This window comes from Rhipicephalus microplus, chromosome X (assembly GCF_043290135.1).
Source record: "Rhipicephalus microplus isolate Deutch F79 chromosome X, USDA_Rmic, whole genome shotgun sequence".
NCBI classification, from domain to species: domain Eukaryota; kingdom Metazoa; phylum Arthropoda; class Arachnida; order Ixodida; family Ixodidae; genus Rhipicephalus; species Rhipicephalus microplus.
The window spans coordinates 358172372-358195775 of NC_134710.1; the positions used below are offsets into that span (position 1 = coordinate 358172372).

Consider the following 23404-nt stretch of genomic DNA (forward strand, 5'->3'; position numbering starts at 1 on the left):
AATTCGTTTTCTTCTTCCAGCACAAAACAGATGTATGTGTGCTTCTTTCAAAAGCCCTGGTGCAGCGCTTTTCTTATATATACTCCGTTACAGCAGAATACAGTTATATCTTCGAAATTTCCGCATGGCTGATCGTATGATGCAGATAAAATATGGTTATTAAGGTTACCAGAATATACACGAGATAGTCAATTGACTGAGTCTTAAACCGGCGACAAATTCTTTCTCGTAAAGTGACGTGTCTAAACCTACCCGTAGCTACCTGGCTAGAAAAATAGTTATGTTCTGTATACGACAAAACACTGCGTGTACAAGACTGTGAGAAGGATTCACCGTTGTTCGCTAAAATTTGGAGATGACGCGTTGTTCTGGGACATTTTTCTGGGGCATTCTTCTAGACGTTCTTTTGGGATACCGTCTTCATCCAGAACATATAGTTATGGTCCTATATATAAATATTTCTAATTGCGTCTTTTATTATTTTAAATTTACCTGTGGCCCACGATATAAAATGTTTAAGGCGCGTTACCACTATTGGCTTCGGCGCAGTTGAATGTGTGACAGATACCATGATTACGTCAGTCGTCTTCAAATCATAGGTAAGCGGGTACGAATACTGCTTCAAGAAATTTTTCGCCTGGAATTTCTCGCTTTCCTTTCTTACGCTCTCTTCTTCTCTCTCTGTACTTGTTATGTCATCCGTCAGACTTATTTCATAGCGCGCCGCACAAATAGGCGTTTGTAGGAGGAGGAGACAGGGTAGAGCATCGTTATTGTATATTATAGGAAAGAGTTGTCAAAAAAAAAAAACTAATGCTGACGAGGAGAGAAAGAAAGAGGGGTGAGAGTAACGCACATCAAAGCCTTTTAAAGTGTAGTATAGCAAGGGGGTTGGAAAGGTATGTCAGGGTGAGGAAGATGGGATAGGAGATGGTGAAGCGTATTGTAGCAACACCTCCTAGACTTTGAAGGCCGAAGGGCTCTCCGCATTACGAGTGCTCACGTCACCGACCGGCGGCGGCGGTGAAAACCGGCCTTCCCGGCGAGTCACTTTTAGGGAAGGTGGCTAAGCGCGGATGGATGCAAATTGAGACACGTGCGCTAGTATTCATTTAGGGACTCGCTACATTTGTCTGAATAACGAACGTCAAAAGCCCATACAAAGCTGCATATTAATAATACCAAAGTTATATTTTATTGAAACATCAACTCTCCAACGGGTAAACGCTAATGTTAGAAGGGCTACATTTTCATTGACGAAGAACGTGTGGTGTGGTGACACAGCACCCCCCTCAGTTTGTTTCTAGGTGTCACACGAGGTACGTTGGTCCCGGTTGGTCCCGCCTTTGCGATATTGCGAAGACGTCGTGAGTGATTTACTGCATGTGTGTGGTGCATTGACTTCATCCCGAATCAGTGTTGTGTCCTTCAGTGCCATGGAAGTTTACGACTCCATGCACGTGCAAGGTGTACGTTTCGAGAATTCCGCTAGATGACGAGCTGCACAGAAAATTGGCCGCGTGCTATTCCACGTGACAACTTCATTCCTTCGCTGTACTCTAAGGTGAATTGTCTTGCAGAACGTTCTTATATTTCAAAGCAAGATTAGACGTACGCAGTGTTTCAGCTTCATATAGTACATATTATTTGTTGTGTTTCAGAACGGTTGTGTATAAGACAGTATTATTTATTTATTTATTTACTTATTTATTTATTTATTTATTTATTTATTTATTTATTTATTTATTTATTTATTCATTTCGTAGGTGTGGGAGCTCCTACTTCACACCCGAAGACATAACACTTCGTACATTGACGAAGAAACAGGGCGCACGGAGACTGCACCATTGCTCAGTCCACGCCTTAGTCCAGGTGTAATTACATCGAAATTTTCGAGTTGCGCAGGGTACTTTTCGGAAGAGTGTGCAAAAAGAGGAAGCCCTCACTCCAAGCGAAAACGGCTGGAAGCGGCAGCTGTCCAGGCAGCACTTGCAGAATCAGCGGGAACATCTCACTGTAGCAAGAGGCAGATACAGTAAAGTGCATTGCAGCTTAGCTTTCCACATCATAAGCAGAAAGACACCTTTTTCGCACTGCACTGAAAACTTAGTAGTGGAGCAAGTATGAAAACAAGAAGTGTTTTTTAAAGCTATCAAATCAGCGCCAAGTGGTAACGAACCTCACCGTGGAGCTACTAAAAAAGAAAAATGCTTGCGACAACGAACGCTCTTGCGTACCGGTGCTGAAGCGCGTGCAGCACTAGCATTCTTGTGAAAAAAAAAGTGTAACAAAATGAATGACAAGATTTTGATAGCTCGTTTAAATCAGAGGAAAAGCTCGAAACACTCAATAAGAAGTAGCTCTTGACGTGGCTTTCCTGTAAATAAAGTTCTTCAGAAAGCATGCCATCAATGTCCTAGCCTCGTTTCCAAGACACGAGCTTTTTCACGTGTCCTGTTATGACATTTTCTTTCTTTCGTTTATTAAACGCCTGCCGAGTCGTTTCCTGACATCTTGCAAGTTCACCTCAATATGAAAAATCTGTGGAAAAAATAGTGAGTGTTTTGCCCTATATTGTCAGGTATGAATAGAAAAAACACAAACGCAGCGTTGTGCTTGTCTACAGTGTGCGTTTTCTTTTTCTTTTTTTTGGGTGGAGTTTCGTGCAGCCACATATATCTATTTCTGCTTTGTAAAAAAAAACAGGAATATAAGGTCATGATAGCAAGCGCTCATTTTAATGCAGGGAGAGAAAAAAAAGACATTCAAATATGTGAGGTTTCTAAACCCAAAATATTTTTACGAAGTTTGTTCACTGCTCGGGGCTGGGCAGCCAGTGCCGCCACTTCATGGCATCACGGCGGCAGCCTTCTGGCCTTAGAAGTATAGGTGGTGTTGATCACAGCCATGTACAGAATATTACAGGAAGGCATCGGAAAGAGAAGTGGGGTAAGGAGAAGGAGGGCAACATCACCAGCTCTATTGTTTACTTGGTCTTCGTCTGCTTTGAATGCGTCTCCAATTTCTAGGTCCTCTCCATTTCCAAGATGACCTGTCCATCAAAGACAGCCTGCCATCTTGCCGCGCCTTATCGGGGACCCTGCTCTGAAGCCGCCCAGATTTTGATCACGTCCCTTACTTTATTTTATACCACATTTTTCGTCCACTCTCCCTTACCCCATCGGCACTGAGTCGTGCAGCTTCAAGGGCTGTAGAAGATATATACTGTCATTCTTTCCGTCCATAAATTACCACTTCTCTTTGCTCAGTCTTTACACTACCATGGGCGTAGCTATGTGATATTGTTTTTTCTTGTCATGACGTAGAAAACTGAGAAAACATTTCTTCATCAGTCCAAGAGGGTGACACCCATTAATCGAAAATGAAATTGGGCATATAAAGGTGGGTGCAGAAGCGAGGGGTGACAGAGAGGGACTGCGAGCTTTCGTGGAATGTAGACTGTCCGTGCACCTGCAGAAACGAGGAAACCCCTGGAAAGGTGTGCGCCACTTCTCTGCCTTGTCCGTCATCTTATTGACTGGCTTTCCATTTTCCCCCTTCTCCCCCGAGTGTCGCGGTTGTGGTTTCCTCGCCTGAGAGACAGTTACTTCGTCCCTTAACCCCACTCATCATCTTCCTTCAATTCAAGAATCTCTTCTCTTATTCTTCCAGCCTTTAGAGTAGGCGATGCAGCCAACCTGATCTGCAGTCTCCCACACCCCCTCATCTCCTGAACTTTCATCCCCACCTAGCCTTTCCCGGGTGTTGGAGGTGAAACCGTGCTCCCGCAAAAGTTGCCAAAAATAGTGCCCTTAACCACTTCTAAACTAGCGCCCTCGACGAGAATCACTTTTCTCTCTGCAGGTGCTCAAATTCTTGGATGAAGTTCCTTGCTCGTGAAAGCTTTCGGTATCACATGTTTGAACTTCCCACATTTGCTCTGCGTTGTGGGCTTCCATGGATAGCCGTTGTTTGGCGGCACCGCGTCTGTGATCTTCTGTCTTGTTTTCATCACGGTCAGGAACACCTCAACGTGAGCGACATTCTGTGATAAGCAAAACGCATCGAGCATAAATTGGATGCATGGCGTCGAATTTTGGCAAATTCAGGACCCTTATACGCGCAATGCTCCATGTCAACTTCGCACGTTGTTCTAGAGAGAGATTTTACTGGATTCTCACGAAATATTTCAACGAAACTTTCATATGAAAGGTCGTTCTTTATATTTGCACGATACAACTCGTTCATATGTGGTTGAGATACATTCCCTTTGCGCAAGCATAGAACACTGGATAACGCACTCGGCTCCTAAACCGAAAAGGCGGAAATCGGGGCTTGTTGATTCTACATAACGGAAAGAAAAAAAGAAACAAAGAAAGAAAGAAAGAAAGATAAGAAGAAAGTAAGAAAGAAAACGGTGCTATAAAAACTCTGAGTCGACGTTGAGCTGAGTGTCTTCGTGTGGTTCGCAACTCGCAACCATCAACGGATTATTTTTTATGCTTTATTTGTTAGTCGCGATTCGTCTTGGTGACAGAAAGACGGAAGGACACGCAGGTTTTCTTGTTGGACCGTGATGCACATGTTTTTGCATTTTAAAAATTCAAAGGAACTTATTTGTTTGGTATACGTAAGGGCACAAATTTATCAGAGCCTTGTTTCACGTCCCACTCGGTGCTCCATAACAAATCACATTGTTTTTGAGGCCAATATAAGTGTAGTTAACTACACGGTGGCCATTATTATTATTATTATTATTATTATTATTGTTGTTGTTGTTGTTGTTGTTGTTTTTTATGAAATAATGTTATCATGAAAACTGAGCGGCTGTGGGCAAACAGCATTTGCAAAAAAAAAAAAGTCTCACGAATCAGAAATTTAGTGGGACTTCAGTGGAGCCAGCGCCGACGATGTAGCAGCCAGTAGCCGAACTGAACTCGGTGCTCGACGACCCGGCGATAAATAAAAGAGCCCAAGAAAAGGCAGTCAAGCTCTATCTGCATTCAGCAAGTGGCAAGCTGCGGACGTGCACGCTCGACGTCGCACGAGCGGAGAGCTCCCCGTTACGTCTATAATCAAGGGCGCGCGGTGAGGGCCTGATCACAAGCCTTTGCGGCACACGTCTACCATTTACTGCGGCAGGCCCGTGCAAATGAGTTGTGCGTCGTGCCGCCGGAATCGCGTGGAGCGCATCCCGGCTTTTGGCGACTTGCGCAACGGGAAGCGTCCACTTACCCGTGCAGCCGCCGGCTGCGAGTGCGCCCAGTGGACGACCGATGACGGACATGCGCTTATCGTAAGGTCGTCTTATCGCCGGCGGCCGGACCAATCTCGGCCACTTGGGTGCGCGGCGTTAGATTGACTGCCGAGGGCGGGCGCGCTGGTCGCGAGTGCTCAGCGGGCTACCACAGGACTGCCGTCACATTCTGACTAAGGCGCTGCAAGCCGCCACTGAATTGGGGCTGCCGGTCGTCAGAGGTTCACTGACCCGCCTGTGTGCCTGAATGGGAGCAGCCCCCTGGCCGCCACGGTGCTGCAGCTCAGCCAACCGGCGCACTGCTCCACGCTGGGACGCACCTGAGGTCAGTCCCGGGCTCCGATAGCTCTCCGAATCACACGCGCCCTGCCGCAGCTCTGATGTGACGCCCGGCGTGTGTAGCCAGCAGCCAGTCAGTAACGACCACATTTTACTTACAAATTAGCCGGCTTCAGCAATGGTGTGTTCAATTCGTCTCAGAATAACATGCTACCGGATTATTTGGTTAATTTATAGATAGCTTGAAAGTTCGAGCCCAGACAAGACATCCTATTTTAAACAGGAGTGGTATACATGTTTTTCGTTCGCCTTTTTGGTGCCCTGTATGGTTTGCGCTTGCGAGAACTGTCTGTTGAGCTGTTTCGAACCTTACTCCAGACAGCAAGTTTAACAGTGTAACACAAGAATCTGAAGGGACCACAAAAGCAGAACGCACTGTTTTCGCGGTTGCTTCTGTTACTCCGTAGGGATTAGCCAATATGTTACTCCATAGGGATTAGCCAAGGGTTACTCCTTAGAGAAGAATGCACCAAGTGGTGCCTGGTACATTACAACTCTGAGATGTAGAACGGTACTGGTGAATCAACGCACGCCCGCTGCCTTGCAATATAAACAAGAACGCTTTAGTATAAAGGGAGCGTTGGCTTCCGTAGTCCTTTCTCTAAAATAAGCTTAAATATTCGGCAAATGGTGTGAATGTATCGTCTTTGTTTTTGACCGCTTATCGGTGTTTACAGCATGCTCTTGTACTATTTTGTCCGAAAGTGCACTCGTGGCACACTTTCAATTTTTTTATTTATATATGAAAAATATACGCAGGTATGCTAAGCTCGAGCCGGCCATTTTCTCTCAGGCCTGAAGTATGTGTCATTAATAAGAAACGGCGCTTGGTAAACCCTTCTTCTTTGTACATACACAGAGACACAAGACTTCTCGTACAGTGCATGAACAATCTTTTACTGTTTAAATTGAAACAATATTCCTGGTAAAGTGGGAGAATAAAGCGTGATATCGTTATCGAAAAGAATGTTCACTCTCAAAGCACATTTGAAAGAAATACTTTCGCCAACAAAACTTCTGCTAGAAGCATTAAGCCGGTTTTATTCGGCCTTCTACGGTTATCAATCATGCCTTAATCGCTATCGTCATTACACGAATACCGGTTCGAGTGGATCTGTTCTAGCTTCCGAGCGTTGTATGTTTGCGTATACTTTCAGGGACAAATACACGAGTGCCTTCAATTAAGCGCGTACGAGGGAGATAACTAACCTTATTTTCGTCACCCGTTCATTGCTTTATCATTGCACCTAATTGAAGTTTTAATGCTCTGAGTTAAACGTAGGTCGGCAAAACTAGCGGAGCTTACTGATACTCACTTATGAAATATATTTTGTGCTTATGACTCAATCGGACTCACACTCACCAAGACAATACTAACCTGGACTCACTCAGACTCGCGGCTCCAAGTGCATCCGAGTCAGTCGGCTAATGAGTCCATGAGTTTAGAATGAGCTTTTTAGTTCATGGTGTCAGTGCTCTGTAACACCATTACATCACGTAATCGGGACTCTTCTTAGTGTTTTATATAGAGTACATTCGAATACCAGTTGTGAGTGCTTGTAAACAAGTAAGATTGTTTTTCTTGAAAGGGATGAGGTCAAGGTATATTTATCAGGAACTACCTTTGAAGAGTTTCCTAGGTGGGGAGGGTTGAGGCACTCCCCTATACAAGTCACGCCTCTCACCAATAAATATTGAAATGGTGTATGAAAGACTCTCATTTGGAATACGTGGGTGCAGACGGGACAATAAACGTGAATCTATAGGTATAAGCCTGATAATAATTCTGCAGATGAGTTTTTATGACTATAAGTCGGCACAAATTGGTTGAAATTGCTGAAACTTCATCACGAAATATATATTTTGCGCTTTGAACTCGCTCGGATTCAGACTCGCCGAAAGTTTGCTGAGCCAAACGCACTCGGACTCACACTCTCGAAAATTTTTAATCAACTGGACTCGCCCAGATTCGAAAACTCGTCAAAATATCACTCGCCCAGATTCACTGAGACTCAGACTCAAGGCTCGATCTGAATCTGAATGAGTCCGAGTAAGTCGACTCACGAGTGACTTTGTCGACCTATGGTGTTAAGGCTGTGGTAGTTTAAGCACCTTGTTCTACAGAGAACAAGACTGAAGAAAGGTTGACGCGTCGGCTGTTTCTACGGTTCCATAATCGGTTTCATGATAAGGTAAGCGCATTTGATGTCTTAGTGATGTCTGTTCGAACTATTTGTCTGTATTGCTTTGCGATACCTTAACTTAATAATGAAAGTGGTGTACACGGCAAGTTCATGATAGCTCTTCTTCTTTCGTCGACTTGCTCTCCATTGATCAGGCCGTAGCAAGCGGCGTTCATGTTTGACCAATAAACACGATCGTTTCAATGCAATTAGGTGGATCGTGTTTATATAAGGTTCAATGTTATAAATGATGGCACCCCTGAGGCAAGTGAGCACATTTTGTGCGTCTGCCCGTGATATATAGTGCAAAGAAATTCGATTGCCATCATCTAACTGAAACGTCGTTACGAAGCAACGAGTTTCTGAAGAAATTCTGTTGGAACCACAACTTCGTCATCAGCGCGATATTCTGCAAGCGCTGAACAAGTTTTTACGTAATACAGAACCCGACAAGAGACCGCAGGAGAGAAATAAATAAAAGGAAGAGACAGGGAGACGCTAAATCGATTTGAACTTCCAAGGTTTTGCTTCATCGTGCACCTTTCTCATCAACATCAACAACACTCTCCCTCTCTCCTTTTCCGCCCCTTCCCTAACGCTTAGTAGCATGCCAAAAAATTGACTCAGGCCCACCATAAGCATTTCTCTCTATAGCCTTACGATTTTCAATGACCCAGCTGATTAGTATCTGGTTAGTGCAGTCAGTTACCTCAAAGTGTGTGTTATAAATAGTCGGATGGCCGCACACTACCATGGTATAGTTACTTATAGAGAAAAAGGCTAGTGCTGGGTGGAGTGTTGGCAAAGCAAGGAAACCCAAATGTCACTGATTAACAGACCTAACAAAGAACAAGAGACACCAATTTATTAATAGCTTGGAATATGTAGAATGGATTTAGGTGCCTTTGCATAAGCTGGTCTTTTCTATACTTTTATTTGCAGCGCAAAATACCACCGCGTGCACTGAGTTTTGAGAGATCAGACTGAATATGCGCATGTTGTTACTATGACCTATAAATCGTGTGTTTATTTCGCTACATGCATAGAAATCAAGTTATTTTCCGACTCTCAGTGAATGGTTCAGCACGAATCAGCTTTCAGGTCATTCTGTTGCACCATGAGGGTATTTGCGTTAATGTGTATCTCATTTCTCTACTTGTGATCAGACTGCTCGGACATGTGAATGAAGCCGAATCGATATGTATAAACTTGCACCACAAAAATTCGGCTTCACTGACATTTCCGCGCAGTTTGAACAGAAGAAATATAGAAATAAGGCACACTAATTGTCCTCTAATAGCTGACATGGAAGACTGATTTCATGTCTGAAGTTTCTTTAAGTCAGCGTACTGGCTATGTAGTCTTCATTCATTGTTTTTAATGAATGCTTTTGTTTCAAGACCCACAATAGTGACAAAACGAGTCAGCACTTAACGCACAACGATATTGCAGCAAAGCTGTGTATGGCTGAGGCTCCGTGTATTTCTTTCTGTGCGTCCACAAAAACGTATATGACGCACAAATTGGGCAAACACCACCACACACCACCGGTTAACTTAAAATGAAGAATGGAACACACCGGCGGCAAACACCAATCAAGGACACGCACGGACTACCAAGCACGTGCGGCAAGCAGGGCGGACTGCGCATGCCACGAAACGCAGAATGCGGTAAACATACTCAATTACCTTGCGGTCCAGACGAAAAACTTTAGAGGAACATACGCCTAATTCAGGGTGCACTTTCAGATGAGGCATTTCGGATTTAGTTGTGAGATGTGTGAACAGATACGACACAGAATTCTGCGCATATTTCGTTGGCTGAATAACTTCGCAGGCCTGCATCCACCTTTTATGAAAAGAATGGCTCCTCCACTCTTTGTGAGCTGTGAAGTTGGTACACCTGTAGCAGAAAAAAAAAACATTTACTGCGAATTATTGCGGCTGATTGCGAAGGTTCATATCACACCTCTAGATGATTGTGACTTAAAATGTTTACGTCAGTGGGACCACTTGCAAGAACAACTGAAAGTAGTATTGAATGACACGCTTCATACGCAATTCACGGCTAAACGTTGTCGGTTATTATCTGGTGGTAGTGGTAGTGCTAACACTTTATGTAAAACTTGGACTCTGCCCTATCAGCCTCGACATCTAGGAGTGGCGCCCTTTCGCGTGTGACGTAGTTTGTGGACTCCACTCTCAACCACGCTGCAGCAGCCGCTGCTCCTCTGCGCGGATCGCCTGCTTCGGGTGGGAACTTTGTCGACCGAACAGCCCCGCGAGGGTAAACTAACACCTACAACGAATGTTTTCGAGTGCAATTATGAATATATTTTAGTTACAGCCCCATCGACAGGGCCAAGAAACCTCCCAGATGGCCGATAAGCATGCCGATGCCGCCGATCGCATTTATTGTCAGAAATTGAAACTATGTGTTAGTGTTCTCGCTCGTCATCTGCAGTTTACATCGTGCGATACTAATTAGTTCAGAATTTGCGAAATGTTACTGAGCATCCCTTTCTTCAGCATCTACAAGCATGAAGATACAGCAGGCGAAACGTCGCGGTTATCTCACAGACGGCGTGGTGTACGGTGTACGATGCAGGCCATGTTGTTCAATGTGCGCAGCTGACGCCGTCAATGGAGATCGCATCCCCACCACGGTTCTCGCCCTGAAAATACGTGGAATTGCGAACCCACCACACACCGTCCCCTTAGCAATATAGTGCTGCACAATGGTAAAGTACTGCTTTGTACCTCGGTCTGTTTTGTCCACCCATGAAAATGACGTTAGCTTTCACAACAATCCCAAAAAGAAGGGCACACGTGCCCTTTTCATTAGGACACTTTTTTCTGCAGTGTGACTATAGTGACAGTAAACTCCAGGAAATGTGTGAGGATCGCTGAATTTTGCCACTTTGGCATTCGCAAACAACATAAGGAATAAGTACTGAAGAACAGCTGCTTAAATTGCTGCTTCGGCAGTCAATCAACCGTTCATAGAGGAGTGCAAAGCAGCATCAAATTATTAAAATTTGTGACAAGCGTGCTGGATAGATGTTATGGGGGTCAGCAGGGCGCAAGCCCGTGTGGTATCGCAGTAAGAAAAATCTTGAGGGGTATGCTGGTGTGACTCGGGAAATGGGGCAAGTTCCGCCTTAATGCACCCCCTTGTCGATGCAAATGACTGCAGTTTGTCTCAGTAATGTTTGCTCAATAAGAGCGACATCATGAATAAGTTCATAATAATACCACACAGGGCCGTCGCTGGGGTATCAGAATATAACAAATAGCTATCGCTGATTGTACGTACCATGCACAGAGCCACAAAGAATATATGACAACCTTTAGTGAATGTGCACTAAACAGCGACAGTAGGTTTCGCTTATGAATTTATGGTAAACAGTGCTCTAAGCGCACTCTTGCCTTGGTCAGTAAACTACGTATATATGTACGTACACCAACCAAATGAGGCTGTAGTGTCAGCTAGCTGCGCTTACGAGGGGCGCTTACCCGAGGCAAGTCGGAGGCCGCATCTTCGCGGTAGGTTTTGGGACGGCATTTCACCTCAAGTCGGCTACGCCGGTAGCCTGCGTGCAATGAATGGCTGAATTACTGACGAAGCACTGAAACACGGTTGAAAGCTGAATGAAAAGTGGAGCGTAGGGCGGGTATATAGCAAAAGTCACTGTCAGCAAAGTGCTTGCTGCCCACGGTTGATGAAGGCGAGGGGCGCTTTACACACGGAGTTTGACTGATCCACTTCTTTCTCATCTTCAAGTTCTTAGGATAAAGTGAAAGCTAACGCCCTTTTCATGTGGGGCTGATCATGCAGATGCACAGAGCAGTACTCCACCATTGCGCAGCACTCGCTGCGGAGAAAAGTGGCTGCAGCTTTAAGAAACAAAGTGCTGTGCTTTTAGGATGAGCGTTAAAAGCTGACACCCATGGTTGTTAGAACAGCGTCAGTAGTCACCACACACAAGATAACCAATTAAACGGCGTCTTTGCCGAGTTTTACTACGATGGTGGTTTCTATATCGTGTCGTAACCCGGAAGCGGGCGAATCCTCAAACTGACGTCATAAAAGCGTGGTTCGCAGCGCCGCCATCGGTCACACACCAGACCAATAGTCTGTTTCACGTCAGGTACAAAGCTCTAAAAACTATGAAAGAAAACCAGCCGGCAAATTGAGTAAGTCCGTGTGTCTCACACTTCGCATCCGACGTTGTACACATCGGAAGCCAGAACGCTGAAAAGGGACCCTTGATTGAGTGTGTCTGCGAGAATATGCTTTTTAATTAAACATTCTGTCAACTTTGTAAAATATCGCTTGCGTAATAGAGCTTTGGGGTACTCGTGTGGCAGGGATATAATGCATAAAGCATCTTAACTTCTTAGCCAGTGTGACAGAAAAAAAAAGAGATAGTCACAATACAGGTGGTAAAATTTGTGACCTACTCCGTACGAAGGCACATACTGCAAGAAGTCTCGTTAGTCTCCAAAGCGTTACACGTGATGCGTAAAGCAAAGTATAGGTCACTCGGGTGCTCGTGGTGATACTCAGCCGTTCCACTTTTTCCCTGACCCAGACTCTGAGCTAGTCAAAGCGTTGCGCCAACGCTCCTCAAGGAAGTCTGGATTTTCATGGTCGATGAGCTTCACTGCATGTGTAAATTTCCTGAGGATGTGTTCTATATATGTCAGCGTACTCATGCATGCGGTGGCTTTTTTTTTCTGTTCTACAGCTGTAGGAACATCCTAACGTCTATGGAGTTGAGGTTCTGGCGGTTGGAGAGAAGACGCACCGCTGCCGTCATGCGGACAGCCACCGCGTTAGCCCTGCTGTGGACCACGATGTGCGGGGTGGCGCTCGGCACGTCACGCGAACGCCAACAGGCCTCTGCGCTGCGCGAGCGATTAGAGCGCCAGGCCTGGTCTCGGTGCAGCAGGAGTGCGGGCTCGGCGGCTCGAGCACACGCGGGCCTCGTCGGTCCCGCGGCAGTAGAGACGATGCCGAAAGTCGCTTCTGGCGGCGAACGCCAGACGCGCCAAGCCGAATCTGGGCCGGAAACGGTGAACAAGGCCGTTTACCTGATGTCGACCACGGGCACACTGGCTGCTGAGGGCCCCGATGCGGGCCGCCTACCCTGGCGACACTTCAGCGTGGCTCTGTGGGTGCGGCCTGAAGGCGGACAGCTTCGAGAGGCAGTCATTCTCGGTGAGTAACGATGAGCCTTCCTCGGCATCCTCCAAGGGTATCGCAGTCAGTCTGGCTGGGTCTCTTTACTTCTTGGACAAAAGAAGGCGTGATACCCAGGGAAAAAAATCAGTTTATCGTGAGAACCGAAACATGCGTTCGTGTGTTATTTCATATGTCAGTTCATGCGACCAAAGTTAATATGGATTGGAGGCAAGGAAACCAAAATTGAGGTTAACTTTACACTAGTGGTGCCAAGCCTCAAAGGAGTACGGAAACGGGCGGCTTTGTTTCGCTAAATTTGTTATATGTGAAGCATTCCTTAAGACACTTTAAGAGTTTCTATCTATCTATCTATCTATCTATCTATCTATCTATCTATCTATCTATCTATCTATCTATCTATCTATCTATCTATCTATCTATCTATCTATCTATCTATCTATCTGTCTATCTATCTATCTATCTATCTATCTATCTATCTATCTATCTATCTATCTATCTATCTATCTATCTATCTATCTATCTATCTATCTATCTATCTATCCAGCTGCCTACTTCTGAGTGCTCTCGTGATCGCGCTTTTAGCTTGCTGTAGGCCGAAGCTTGTATCGGAACATAAGAGGGTTTGACAAATACGGCTGTGTAATCATTACATGAACAACATGAAGATGCTGTAGCGTATGTCATCAAACTCTTTCCTCTAGACATATGTGGTACATAGCCGTATAGCATAGGTCATGATATGCGGGTAGCGCCACATGCTATTGACACTTTACATCAGCCCATGAACAGCGAGAACCGACATTTGCACATTCAATGAGAGAGCCTTAAGAACATTCAGTATCGGCAGTGCCGACGTGACGAATGCAAAGAATAAAAATCAATATCTCGGCAAAAATTAAGCCCAACCATTTTGCGTGGCAGTCCGGTATTCTTCCACAGCGCCGCTGCGGGTTTTCAAACTACTTTGCAAAAAGACGCTGTGCCGGAATAATGTCAGTGCAACCTTCATCGTAGTTGCAGTTTTGTCTATCTAATTTTATAACGAAGCACTGAACATTGCATCTGTATTCTTATGATACAGCTGTCATTTCGGAATATCGACAATTTCGGTTCCAGTGTCAGCTACACTTGTATAGCAACTTAGTAAACATTGCGCTTGTATTCCTATGACTCGGCAAGCTGTTTTCAAGCAGTGCTTGACTGTGAAGGAATACGCTAGTGAAATTTGCGTATGAAATTAACATCACGGCGCCGTAAAGGGCACTTCGTTTTGATAATGTCGTCTTTGCTGTAACCTGAGTGCTGACGTTATGTGAGATCATAAGTTACCCGATAAACACCAGCAGTATTTGACGTTTCTGGTAAGCCTATGATGTGTACACAGCGACTACATTTACGAAAAAAAGAAAAATAAAAAACCGTCGATTCACCTCGCGAAGGTTGGCTCAAAGCCTAGAAATTCAACATGAACAATTACTCACCGTCTGCTTCGCATAAATTTGATTCTCACAAGGCGTAGGATCTGTCGAAGTTTTTTCCATTATTTTTACTTCTCTCTCTTCGTTTTTCTGCATTCGCTATATTTTACTGTCTTCTTTGTGTCTGTTTATTTCTATTTCCCTCTATATATATATTCCTTCCTTTCTTTTTTTTCACTATTTCTTTCTTTTTTTTTCTTCCTTCCTTCCTTCCTTCCTCCTTTCGTTCTTTTTTTTTTCTTTCTTTCGATATCTCTCACTCTGTACTCGTGGTCTCACCTATGAGAGTTATTCCATTCCATGGCGGACAAATCAGCACACGTGTTCTAAGATAGGGAAGGAACTAAATGACGAAGGAGAGGACGAAAGGAAAGAAAGAGGTGAAGCTTGCCGGTTCACGATGGTGATAGCTTTCTGTCGGGGGATTACAACGGAATAGACAGCTCCGGTGCCAAAACCGCCGCGAACCCTGAATGAGTGTAGGCGTAGGCATATTCTACACAAAGCTGCGATACGTTGAAGAGCGGCAAACCATGGAACTTGAGGTGGTTGCCGGTGCTAGTGAGCCCCTGTGCGATCCCCTGATGGGTCATCGCAAGGAAAAACATTCGTTTAGGTATCCCGCCATGGTGGCCTAGTGGTTGTGGGGCCCGACTGCCAACGCGAAGGTCGCGGGATCGAATCTCGGCTGTGGCGCCTCTATTTTTGATGGAGGTGAAAATGTTTGAGGCCCATGTACTTAAATTTACGTGCACGTTAAAGAACCCCAGGTGGTCGAAATTTCCAAAGCCCTCTACTACGGTGTCTGTCAATCATATCAGTGATCCTTCCTGGGGCAAAAGTTGCTACGATACGGATGCTGCATTCAGTGAAAAACTTGAGACAACTTAATGAATTCTTGCAGAGAATCATCACTGGGGTCAAACGTGAACTTGCGAATAGGATATCGAGTTCATCATTCTTTGTGGGGAGCTATGAAAAACGAATCCTCAGCCCACACCATAAAAATATAGCAGGCAATGCAAATTAGAAAAGAAAAATGAACAGGGCAGAGCCAAGTGGAATTTTTAGAGGGAAGGACGTGTAGGAAAAGCGGAGTCCACCCCCAGTTGAACCGGAAGAAAAAAAAAAAAGCTCTTGTTTATTTTACAATGTTGTTTTTACTGCTAACATGTTTGACCGAGTTAATCTTCAGTGACAAATTCTTGCGATGCGCATCTTAATGGGGCTGTCTTCAAAAAGAGATGAGCCAAGGCCGATAAAAACGCAGCAAAATACATGAATGGCTTATCATTTCTTTTGTTTTTTTTTGCCGCCAGGTAAAAAATCTTTTCAGGGGAAGAAAGGAAGAGGTGGACGTATACGTGTATTTCTATGTAAATATGTCGGGGTTGGAGACCCCCAAACCACCTTTCTGGCTACTTCATTGATGGTGGTATACAACTGTGGTTTCTTGCGCGCAGTGGTGGTTGTTGTGTAAGCAACAATATTTGTCCATTGTCTGCAATTTGTACTCTTAGTTTCTATTCAAGAAAAATGCAGCTTGCCGCGTGGAAGTCATGAAGCTCTCAGAGAATCTCGCACGTGTGTAGTGTGCAACTAAATTTGTCGAAAGAGAAACTCTGTTTTAAATCGCGATAATGTATGTGCTCGCTCTGCATCAATGATTAGTGAGTTGGCACGCAAGTCCGTCAACGTGCTGACACAATTTCCTTACTTGCCAAACTTAACAACACAATGCGAGTGTTACTTTTGACTCGTGCGAACAATTCAAAAACAAAAATCATTGCTGAAGCGCTCAAGGAATGAGTCTGAACTGTGGTGGACTGTGTCGAAGGGTAAATATTTTGGAAGTGACCAACGTCACATGTCTGCAGGTTTGTCAACGTAGTTCGTTTTAACGTAATGCAATAACTTTTGCGCACGACTTTGGATACTTTGCCAAAGGGACTATTACTGTATGGGTAAGAAATAAGCATTTGTAAAATGGTGTTCAATAACTACGCAGATGTATGTTTTGATCGCATATTAAGACACGCCATTAAAGTATAATCAGTCAACGCTTACTAATGAAAAATGAGGGTGCTTTGTAGTGGAAATGATGGTTTCATACATATGAAATTGTTCAAAAAGATATGATAGGTGATGCTGCTAACCAGACCAAATTGCTCGACGTGGTATTCAAGTGATTATGGCACTCTACTGCTAACTGAAAGGTCGCGAAATCAAATCCCGGCGGCAGCGGCAGCATTTTCGGTGGAGGCGAAAATATTTGAGGCTCGTGTACTTGAGCTATAGGTGCACTTAAGAAAACAACCCAGGTGGTCAAAATTTCTAGAGACCTCCACTATGGCGTCTCTCTTAATCATGTCGTGATTTTGGGACACTAAACCTCAGATAGTCTTCTTGTTCACTAGACCAAATGACAATAAACAGACCTCTTGATATGCAGAAAAAACAATGGCTACGTAAAGCAGTTGCGAGATTCTTGCCAAATGCCTGTGAACGCGCTTGCAAACGTACTTGCGTGTAACTTGTCGTCTGCAGATTCACAAGTAACTATGTGAACGGTTGCAAAACAAGAAAATAGCGTCGATTTCTTCTGACCACGAGCGTAGAAGACGCGAATAGGTTTTTGTATTTCGATGTAAAGTCCTATACAATTTTAAGGCACATACTGAATCGAAATAGTGGAAACCTTCCCTCGTTCCGAGTGCTTGTGTCACGTCACAAGAAAACGAGATCTTAAATAAGTAATGGAATAATGAAAGAACCAAACCAGGAAAATTATTCGAGGGGCTAGTTCTTTTTTTTTGGGGGGGGGGGGGAGGGAGGGGTGACACAATTTAAGGAAGCAAACAATATAATATTTCATAGAGAGAGAAACATGCAAGAAAAGGCAAGGAGGTTAACGAGACGCACGTCCAGTTCGCTACCCTGCACTGGCGACAGGGACGAAGTGGAGAAAAAAGATAGGAAAGGGGAAGAAAGGTACACGTCATCACAAACAAACTTGGAGAAGCGAACGCAGTCTGCAGGTGGTGGCTCAGATTTACTGTTTTGAAGTACTGTAGTAGTTCTGTGGTATTGAAGCACACGCCCAGGGTTCCATAATCTTTTGCACACAAAAGGGTCTAGAGTACAGTTGGTTGAAAACTATCCAGAGATGACATCACTGGGTGTCGTAGCACGCGCAATGCTGAGGGCGAGTTGGATGGTCTCTTCAACTCCGCAGGAGTCGCATGTAGAGGTATCTATCATACCGATGTGAAACTAGTGCGCCTTTGTGAATGCATCACCCAACTAAAGGCGGCATAACAGTATCCCATAGGAGCGGGCAAGTTTCGATGGCAGCTGTAGGTTGAGTGAAGAATCCAGTTCACATAAGTGACACCTGTGGAAGCTGGTAGACGACCGAAACGGATGGGTATTATCTCGAGCCAGCAAGTAAAGTTGTCTTGCTGCATCAGTTCTTCATGCAGGAATCGTAACCACACTCCTCTCTTCACGGGCTGAGCGGGCAGCATCATCGACTATTTGGCTTCCAGTAATACCATATATACTATCATGTCCTCTTGCTAGAGCTTGATGGTGGGAATGTCTTATTTCATGAACTTATTGCTCATAACTCCTCTTACGCATGGCAAACTGAAAATTCTAAAGCGCTGCCTTTGAATCGCAGAATATGACCCATTTTTCTGGACGCTCTAGCACAACATATTGTAAAGCGGCTCTTCAACACCAAGCTCTGATGCCGTAGATGTGGTCGTATGCGATAACTTAAATTTCATTGTCATCGCTGCAGCCGAACTACAGCGGCACCTGATGAGCTGCTGGACGAGACCGACCTATCGGTGTGTGTATGCATTCGGTTCAGGTACGACACATGTATAATAGCAGTGTCGCTTGCTTCAATGCCACTCTGGAGTGATTGGTTTTCTTTCTGATACCCGGAATTTCCAGGCGTAACTGTGGCTGGTCCAGGCACCACAAGAGGCATGCAACTCTCGTAGCTGCCGTATATTCTGAAGGTGCTTGGCTATGACGTCTGAAAACGTAGCACGTGATCTTTCGGAGGGTAGTGGGTCAAGTGATGGTCGATGACACGGCTGGCATGTCCAATGTGCGCTTTGAGGTAATCAACATTGGTATACCTCCTAACGAGATGATCCTTGGCAAGCACGATTGTAGCATAGGTAAAAGCGCATCAGGGTAGTCCTAGACAAGTACAGAGCGCCTGACTCTGCAAACTCTCTCATGAACGAATATTAAATTTCCAAGCAATTGACACTACCGGCGAGCTGTAGCGCAATACGCCCCGATATAGGGCCCTGTAAAACTTTAGCATGGAGGTCACAGAGGTTCCCCATGCTTTCCCGCACATGAATTTCAATATATGCACAATAGATAAAAATCTCTTCAAGTACGCTTAATGGGGGCTCCACGAAAAACTTCTGTCGATTATGATGCCCAGGAAACGATGCGTCCGTGCATATTTAACACTCTGCCCATTGATGTAGACAGGGTATGGCGTCTTTGATTTGCATGTCAACGAGACTAACGCGCCCTTCTCGTTTAATATAAATGAGCTTTTTTGCTAAAGGTAGGCTGTTGTCAGGGTTGCTGCCCGCTGTATTCACGCACGCACCTGGGGGCGAGTAACTACAGCACTCCCGAGGGAGTGCTGTAGTGGCGTATATGAATAGGCAGACCGACTTTGGCAGGACCTCTGTCATACCAAAAAGGGCAGCATTGAACAAAGTGGGGTTTAATACACCTCCCCAAGGTACGCCGCAGTAGGTGTAATGCTCAGTCATTTTACCCTAATCTGCTTGCGCAAAAAATGCACCCGCCAGTTATATGATCCTTTATTCATTGAAGCATTCGTCCACCAATGCCCATTGCTTCGGAAGAAGTGAGGACGGAATCCTGGGCTGTATTATCATATGCACCCTTCACGTCACGAAAGAGTGCAACTGATATACGCTAGCGACGTTTTCTTACTGAACAAATGTCGATAAGTCAAGGACACAGTAGATAGAGGAGTGGCCCTAACAAAGGCCCGTCATGCAGGCAGGGTAGATGGTGTAGCGTTCCAAGTACCACTCGAGACGGAATAGAAACATTCTTTCCGTCACCTTTCCAAGGCAGCTTGTGAGGGCAATAGGGCGATACGCTGTCAAGTCTAATGAAGATTTCCCCTGTTTCAGAAGTGGTATTAATTTACTTGTCCCCCACTGTTGGAGAACACTGCCGCTGAGCCAGGAGTTAATGAAGACTGCTGAAAATTCTCTTCTGGCTTGTGGTCAAAGATGTCCCAAGTGACTATAAGTAATACTGTGAGTGCCTAGTGATGAAGTGTACTTATAATCGACTAACGCACATTTGAGTTCTTCCGTGGTGAATGGTATGTTCATCTTTGTTATTCATTATATATGCATTATATATTATATATAATTGTTTAGGATAGTTTACACGTACAACAGAATATTATATGAAGCTTCTCGGAAAGAAAACGACATGAAAAAGCACTGATTGCCATGCAGTACTTGACTTCCTTCATTCGCGCCATATTGGGAATTTTTCGTGTTCCCAATGATGCTCTAAAGAGACGTATAAAAAATGGCGGAATCTGCAAGTTGTTCGCAAACACGTCTTGGGAGCGTGTTTTAGCAACGTTTCTCCAGTACCCTCTTCGAAAAAGAAAAGCGCTAGAAAATCTGAATCTAGCAAAGTTTGAAAGTCATTGCCTCACAAGCCCGGTGGACGATGTAAAAAGCCATAAAACTCCTGAGCAGTTCCGCATGGAAACGACCAAAAGGGGTGAAGAAGAAAGTCAACACATATTCATTCCCCTACTGTTCAATGATCCAATGAAGCGCAAGCGTTCAACAAAAGGCAACCTTAGCACACAAAAAAGACTGGTGCTGTTTCATCTGCAAGAAGTTCCGGAGCAACCGCTTTCTGTGTAAATTCAATGCGTGTAGTCCGAGGACTTTGCTTCTTAAGACTGCGTAAGGGCCCACACAGTGAATTACATGTCTTTATACTGCAACAACTCAAGGATTGGTATTTTTAATATATATCGTTTACCCCACACAGCGTCTCCTTTTGCCCCGCAGGTTGAGGCAAACTGAGACATCTGGAACATTTTTATTTATTTTTAAAATAATGTTTGGAACGGCGGCAACATGGCAATATTTATGTAGCAAATACCTTGTATTCAGAGGAAAATTTCTGAATTGATGTTTAGTTGTAAAGAGTGAAATAAACATAAATACTCACAATGTTAAAATTTTTGTCGCATTGGACCCAACCATACTCTATTTGAGTATGACTGCGCAACAAAAAAGACATGATCGTAAGGGAAGAAGGCACACCCACCGCGTACTTCTAACTAAAGTGAAAGGAAATTGTTTATATGTGGCATTTTTTTCTCTAAAACAGCCCTGAAAAAACCGAGAAAACTGTAGGTTTTTGGGCACTGACAATATCATCGCACCTGCTCTAACAATTTTCGCCAGTGTGTTCATCTCATTATTATACCTCAAATCCATACGCAGCTAACATCTCTATAGTCCACTATTGTCGGTATCAAAATATAAAATTTGGATTTTGATCCTATAATAAAAAAAAATTCATTCTAGATGAAATTAGCTCTCAAGAGAAGTCTAAATCACAGCGAATAAACATTATAACAAAACTCTGGCACAAAATTAACACAATCTTTTAGATCTTTTTTGTTCGCTATTCTTTGTTGCTTGGGCGCAATGGCGATAACAAGAATTGTAGAACAAGCGGTCTATCTAGGCAAAAAAAAAACACAATGATGGATTGTGAGCAGGGTTTTCTTGTTCTTGGCATTGTTTAAAGGTATTCACAAATGGTTCGACTATTCTACATAGCTTCTTTTTTGACATGCCTTTCCGGATCACTTCTTCTCCTTCGAAAAGTTGATCAGTGCCCAATCACTTCATTTTAATTGCCTTGTATTTCATGTACACTATCTTAAAGCACTGATACTTTAGCGCAATACACGAAACAAAACGCTGAGAGATAAAAAAAGTAGGAAAATCAGCCTCTTACTTTTTGTATTCAAGTTTTGCCCTGCAACATCATGCCCTTCAGTTAATACCAACTCGCCCGAGAAAATCTTATTGTGGAACGAAATTGAGATTGCAAGAAAATCAGGACTTATATGAAACAGATTGAATGCTGTCATACTGGTTGTTTTGTACATGATTTTTGACGCAGCGTTTGGTTAATGGATCTGGCTCAGTTTGACTTGAACAGGTGCGATAGCTGGTTCATTTCTATGTTCGAAACTGCTTTTCTTGATTTCATGATACAACCAGGAATTGCCCCATTTGGTTACAGTTGTTTAAAAACTCAAACATACTCAGATACGCTTTACGCTACTGCGAAATTTGGCCTAGTTCCGGTGTCCAAGTTTGGCTCTTTAAATAAAAACGGCACCGAATAAATAAATCAGTACGGACTGTGTATGAATTACATGAAATAAATATACAAAAACAGTTACGCGTTAAATGATGCCGCCACCAAGAACAGCAAATGGTGGCCTCATTAAAATTAAACTCAGCGAGCGATTACCTTTAGAAACGATGCATGCAGGTTTCTTACGCCAGGTCACATGTTCTGCCACTCACTAGAGGGAAAAGCTTAAACCAACTTGTTGGCCCCACAGCGATGAAATCGTGCGTAAGCATCGCTTCCTGCTGTTACCCTAGACCGCTCAAGTGTACCCAAGATATATCAAATCTCGAAAGCCATGTCCGGCACGATAAGTGTTCGTCGTATCTCGGTCACAAAGCGTGGTGAAACATCAGGGCCACTACTCCACGTTCATTTCGCGATCATCCGGCAAGGGAAAAAAAGAAAGAGGGGGGATTCGAGCTACTCTCCCCAAAATTTTTCAATTTGAATGTGCTACACACTCTCATAGAAACTCGCACATGATCACACATATATTTCAAATGAACTCCCCCCACCCTTCCCCGACAAAACCTCAATTTGGTTGTGCTACTGTTGCAGAGAATGCCTAAGATGTCTGCAAGTGGACTTCAGCAGCTAAAAGCATGCTCACTGTGCGTATACGTCTGGGTATTCTTGAAGGAACATCATGCTCTCTCAATCCGAATAGGCACGGCAACATCGTTTTTACTTTGCGTTAAACGAGAAAGGCTGTCGCCCTCATAGACGACGTGCCTCGTATTTTTAATCAAGCATTCGTAACGAATGTGTACCATCAGCCTTCTTGGGGCTTGTAATCTTTCTCTAGGCCTTCAATATCAGTGGGTGCATGCCAGCCTTCCCCGTTCTTTTAAAAGCCACAGTTTTCATTCGTGTGTCAACGTTTACATAAGTTCATTTTCGAAACTGGGCAAATGAAGCAAGAGAAATTGAGAAAGGCAGGCAGAACAGGCGCTGTCCGGCGCGTATCGGGCTCATTTGCTCTCTTATTGCATCTTCACACCCTGTGGCGCTGTATCATATGTGAATGATAATTACCACACCAAACTCTTCACTTGTCTATCTTCCTGCGATAACTCCTACAGCTTGCATCATTCTCAGACGTGAAAGAAGCACTTTTTATTCACTTTCTCTCCATCTGCTCCCGTTTCTTCTTTTTCCCTGATGCGCCGGTTTCAGCGAGTTCACGGTCGTTTTCTTAGCCGTATCTCTGATTAGCGGTGGAGGACTGCCAAGATGTTTGCAGTCTACTGGAGCCGTGGCGTATCAGCCTTTATCAGAGCACGTGCCACGTCACTAAGGGGTTTCCCTGTAGACAGACGATGCTCTCCAAACGCACGTGTTCATGCAAGGTGGTTTAATGCTCAAAAATAGGGATAAGAAATCTAGCTTTGTTTGTTGCTTTTGACTCTCTTACAGTTGCCTGTAGTGGGCGGAAGAAGCTACTT

The 23404-nt window shown here is 44.3% G+C and overlaps 1 protein-coding gene and 1 long non-coding RNA gene across 4 annotated transcripts in view; one reads left to right on the forward strand and one right to left on the reverse strand.

The window, feature by feature from the left end:
• Window positions 1-1202: 1202 nt before the first annotated feature.
• On the reverse strand, window positions 1203-22201 carry LOC142776350 (uncharacterized). The gene is made up of 3 exons (XR_012887471.1): window positions 22077-22201; window positions 12876-13070; window positions 1203-2014 (listed from the first exon to the last, which is right to left on the reverse strand). It is a non-coding gene; the product is annotated as an uncharacterized LOC142776350 (long non-coding RNA).
• Window positions 5382-23404, forward strand: part of LOC119161130 (pappalysin-1) — an 88900-nt gene continuing 70877 nt past the window's right edge. Inside the window, exons 1-2 of one of the 3 annotated variants that reach the window (XM_037413478.2) lie at window positions 5382-5582; window positions 12530-13002. In XM_037413478.2, coding sequence (XP_037269375.2) covers window positions 12552-13002 — 451 coding nt within the window. In that variant the 5' untranslated portion in view covers window positions 5382-5582; window positions 12530-12551. Of the gene's footprint in view, window positions 5583-12529; window positions 13003-23404 lie in introns of those variants that run through there. The other 2 variants (XM_037413477.2, XM_075879865.1) reach the window with 2 other exon arrangements.